Here is a 4381-nt window from a genome sequence, read left to right on the forward strand (position 1 = left end):
AAAAAAAAAAAGAATGGAAATATAGCCCATATATAGTCAGCTACAAAGTCATAAAGCCTAAATATCATTGATTCCGTAACTTAACACTGTCAGTTTAATTTTCAGACTGATTAAACCTGAAGTGTAAAATTAAATCCTATAAAATAGGACGGGTTATAATGAGTGCTCATTGGCATTCAGGCAGTTGCCGAGCTGGGAGTATCGAGCGGGAGTCTCTCTCTTGCCTGCCTGAGAAGGCTGTACTCAGACCAGCCCTTGCCCGCCAGCTTGGCCTTGACTTTCTGCCTAATTGCTGATAGGACTGGACGTCTTTGCTTTCACTTGCCCAAAGTGGAAGAGACAGGCCGACAGTTTCCAAATGAGTAAATAACCGAAAAATAGAGAATTTTTAATTTGCAAACTTACTGTATTCTTCCCCCTTACTTAAGCCAGAGTAGTGTTTTTCCCATCGTGCTCTTCGCTCTAGCTCCAGTGTCCTCCCAAGCTCTGTGCGGCTGTTGCCAGCATATCAGCCTCTCTCTGTTCTTTGGGTCTAAATTGCATTGGCCTGAAAAGTTTTTCAGATCCCAGAGTTAATAATGATACTCTGCACCGCAGAGTACAGAAAGCGCACACGTTCATTTGATCGTCCCCCGCCTGCAGGCAAGGCAGATGGGGACCCCACGTTTTGCTGCTCAGACTCTCCCCCATTGTTGGTTCCTTGTATGTTTCGTATTCTCTCTGGAGACAGTGGTTTCTTCAGAGACAAAGATGCTGTCTGGTTCCCAGCACCAGTTTGCCCACTCCATAATATGCAGTGGTTGTGGAGTCACCATTGCCTCCGACTCTCCAGGCCTTAGGGAGCGGACCTCGATAGCCCCAGGCTCGTGTCCACTCAGCAGGCTCAGCTCCTCCCGCCCACAGGCTCCTTCCAGGGCCTCACTTGGAGTGTCCTCCCGAGGCGCTTGGTCATGTTTCCAGCTTTATGCAAAAACAGGCTCCTGCTGGTCATATTGTAAACTCAGTAGAATCTCATGAACAGGCTGGGCGCAGTGGCTCAACGCTTGTAATCCCAGCACTTTGGGAGGCTGAGGCGGGTGGATCACGAACTCAGAAGATCGAGACCACGGTGAAACCCCGTCTCTACTAAAAATACAAAAAATTAGCTGGGCATGGTGGCAGGCGCCTGTAGTTCCAGCTACTCGGGAGGCTGAGGCAGGAGAATGGCGTGAACCCGGGAGACGGAGCTTACAGTGAGCCGAGATTGCACCACTGCACTCCAGCCTGGGCGACAGAGCGAGACTCCGTCTCAAAAAAAAAAAAAAAAGAATCTCATGAACAGGGACTTGATTTTGATCTTACCCTCTCGGGACGTGGAAACGGCCACCACAGTTGCTGTCAGTGGCATTTAGGTGGCCGTGGACGCAAATAGCTTTCACATCTCCCCATAGATCACTTTCTTGGGTTTCAGTTGAGCTTCCTAGACTAGTACAATGGCTTATTTTTTTTGTTTGTTTTAATCTGTTTTCCTGAAGTAACCTTTGGAAACATCAGAAGCTACTCTCCATCGACCTGGACAAAGTGGTGTTACCCAACTTTCGATCGAATCGCCCTCAAGTGAGGCCCTTGTCCCCTGGAGAGAGCGGCGCCTGGGACATTCCTGGAGGTGCGTTCTTGGGTGCTTTGTGATTGTGCTCAGTCATCCTGTATTTTGTTGAAAGGAGTCTCCCTCCCTCCCCCAGGAGGCAGGCCAGACTGTCCGTGTCTCTGCCTTCCTGGGAGCCATAGTGGCCTTGGCTCTTGGCTTCTTTTGTGGCACAAACCAGCACGACCAAGGGCAGGCCTGAGAGATTAAGAGATTGTTGTTTCCCTTAGAAAATGCTACCTAGATTTTCACACTTGAATTTATTTTACAACGGCCGGGTGATCTACTTAAACATGTTCAAAGTAACTTGCATGCTCTTTAGGAAAGTTCTGCCAGCCACCTACTATGTCCCTCACAGATCGCCTGTCTGCTGGTTTGGGTCCCAGCCAATGGCAGCAGCCACCCTGGCTCCCCGCCCTCAGCCCAGAAGGCCCCTTCAGTTTTCTGCCCTGCCCCCCTGGGAGGGACTTGACTGAGCTGGGGTGTGTCCGTTAGGTGGTCTCATCCTGTCTGTCTCTCCAAGGATCCTGACTGGCTACATAGACTGCCTGGGGCGGGTTCTTCTCTGCTATCCAAGGCAGTTGATACCAGGTCTTTCTAGCTGAGCCCAGGCAGTTCTTTTGCTCTAGAGTCCCCTGTACTCTTCCAAAGAGTTTACAGCTACCAGGGGAGTTTCTCTGGGTTCTAGGAATTGTCCAGAAATGGGGTCAGGAAGGGGCACTCCTGTCCATGCATTCCAGCCCTGGACACCACGTGGTGGTGCCAGGGTCCTGAGGGCCTTGCGCGTAGCTCACGGGGTGCGCTGAGGGTAAATTCCAGAGCCCTTGGCATTGTCCAATCGTATTGACATTTGGAACCAGGGGTCCTCTGATGGCCTGTCCTGGTTTTCAGCCACACGTCCCCTCTATGGAGGGCTTTCCCCAAAGGTGGGGCACAGCCAGGGGTGCTTCTTCCGCTACGCCCCCTTTCTCCTCCCACTCAGCTGGAACCACAGGCCCCTCCTTCTCCCCTGGATAGAGACGTGCCCATCTTCCCTTGTGTTTAGAGAAACACAGAGCGCCTCTGGGCCTCCCTTCGGTAGGTTGTGACAGAAGCATAGCTGGGCCTGATCATCTGTCTGTGGGGAGCCCAGGGAGGAAGGGCAGCAGAGACCCCACCGAGCCCCCCACCCCCACAGGAAGTGGCTTCTCCGCGGACTGGGAATGTGGCTGCTCTTTGCTCTCATCCATTCTTTATTAATGGCCTGGGTTACTTTAGCTAAGGCTTAAAAATGATGTATGCCCTGCAAGCCCAGCTAGTGAAATTAGCTCGCATTTAGCTTCTGATGAATCCAGCTGTCATAGAAAAAGCCTGTCATGGTAGCTCTGTGGCGTTCCTGCCTGTTCACTGGCTGTGCTCTTGCAGGGATCATGCCTGGCCGCTACAACCAGGAGGTGGGCCAGACCATTCCTGTCTTCGCCTTCCTGGGAGCCATGGTGGTCCTGGCCTTCTTTGTGGTACAAATCAACAAGGCCAAGAGCAGGCCGAAGCGGAGGAAGCCCAGGGTGAAGCGCCCGCAGCTCATGCAGCAGGTTCACCCGCCAAAGACCCCTTCGGTGTGACCGGCAGCCTGGCTGACCGTGAGGGCCGGAGAGAGCCTTCACGGACGGCGCTGGTGGGTGAGCCGAGCCGTGGTGGCGGCTGGTTTAAAAGGGATCCAGTTTCCAGCTGTAGGTTTGTTAGAGTCTGTTCTGCATGGGCCTGCCCTCCTGTGATGGGCAGAGGCTCCTGGTACATCGAGAAGAATCCTGTGGGTCCCGTCAGGAGGAACTTAGTGGCCCTGCCACCAGTGAGACTTCCCACCGGGCAGCTGTGCGCACCAAAGACTCGGGGGAACCTGGAAAGGCTGTCTGGGGTCTTCTGACTGCAGGGGAAGGATGTACTTTCCAAACAAATGATACAACCCTGACCAAGCTAAAATACGCTTGTTAAAGGCTATTTTCTATATTTATTGTTGGGAAAAGTCACTTTAAAGACTTGTGCTATTTGGAAGCAAAGCTATTTTTTTTGTCAGTGGAATGCAGTTTTTTTTTACTATTTCATCATGAGGAACAACATAGATTCCATGATCTTTTTAATGACAGTACAGACTGAGATTTGAAGGAAACATGCACAAATCTGTGAAACATAGACCTTCGCTTTATTTTTGTAAGTATCACCTGCCACCATGTTTTGTAATTTGAGGTCTTGATTTCACCATTGTCGGTGAAGAAAATTTTCAATAAATATGTATTACCCATCTGAAGCTTAAAGATACTGTGTAACGGACTCTTTTCACTTGTCCCATTTCTCTTTGATGACGGTCTGGAATGGGTTCTGAATCAACCTGCTAATTTGTGTTTACTGAGACGTAATTCACATAACATTCTCCACTTTATAGTGTAGAGCTCAGTGGTTTTTGGTGTATTCACAAGGCTGTGCAGGTTCTGGAACACTTCCATCACCCCAGAGAAAAACCCCTCTCCCCCCAGCAGTCACCCGCCTTCATCACCTGCCCCCAGGCTGCCAACGGCCGGGCTGCTCTGTGGATCGGCCTGTTCTGGACATGTCCTTTCAATGGGATCGCACAGTACAGGGTCCTTGGCGTCCAGCTCTTTTCACTTCGTGTCGTGTTTTCAGGATTCATTGACCAGCGCTGTAGCAGGTATCAAGACTCATTCCTGCTTGTGGCTGAGCAGTGTCCTGTGGTGTGGCTAGAGCGGTTGTGTTTATGTCTTC

At 50.9% G+C, this 4381-nt stretch overlaps 1 protein-coding gene across 1 annotated transcript in view; it reads left to right on the plus strand.

The window, feature by feature from the left end:
• The window catches only part of MBTPS1 (membrane bound transcription factor peptidase, site 1), a 65146-nt gene extending 61231 nt beyond the window's left edge, over positions 1 to 3915 (plus strand). The window contains exons 22-23 of the mRNA XM_032156317.1: positions 1515 to 1645; positions 3029 to 3915. Of these exons, the coding sequence (XP_032012208.1) occupies positions 1515 to 1645; positions 3029 to 3225 (328 nt within the window). The 3' untranslated portion in view covers positions 3226 to 3915. The remainder of the gene's footprint in view (positions 1 to 1514; positions 1646 to 3028) is intronic.
• Positions 3916 to 4381: the final 466 nt, after the last annotated feature.

The sequence above is a fragment of the Hylobates moloch genome, unplaced genomic scaffold (assembly GCF_009828535.3).
Source record: "Hylobates moloch isolate HMO894 unplaced genomic scaffold, HMol_V3 SCAFFOLD_6, whole genome shotgun sequence".
Classification (NCBI taxonomy): Eukaryota; Metazoa; Chordata; class Mammalia; order Primates; family Hylobatidae; genus Hylobates; species Hylobates moloch.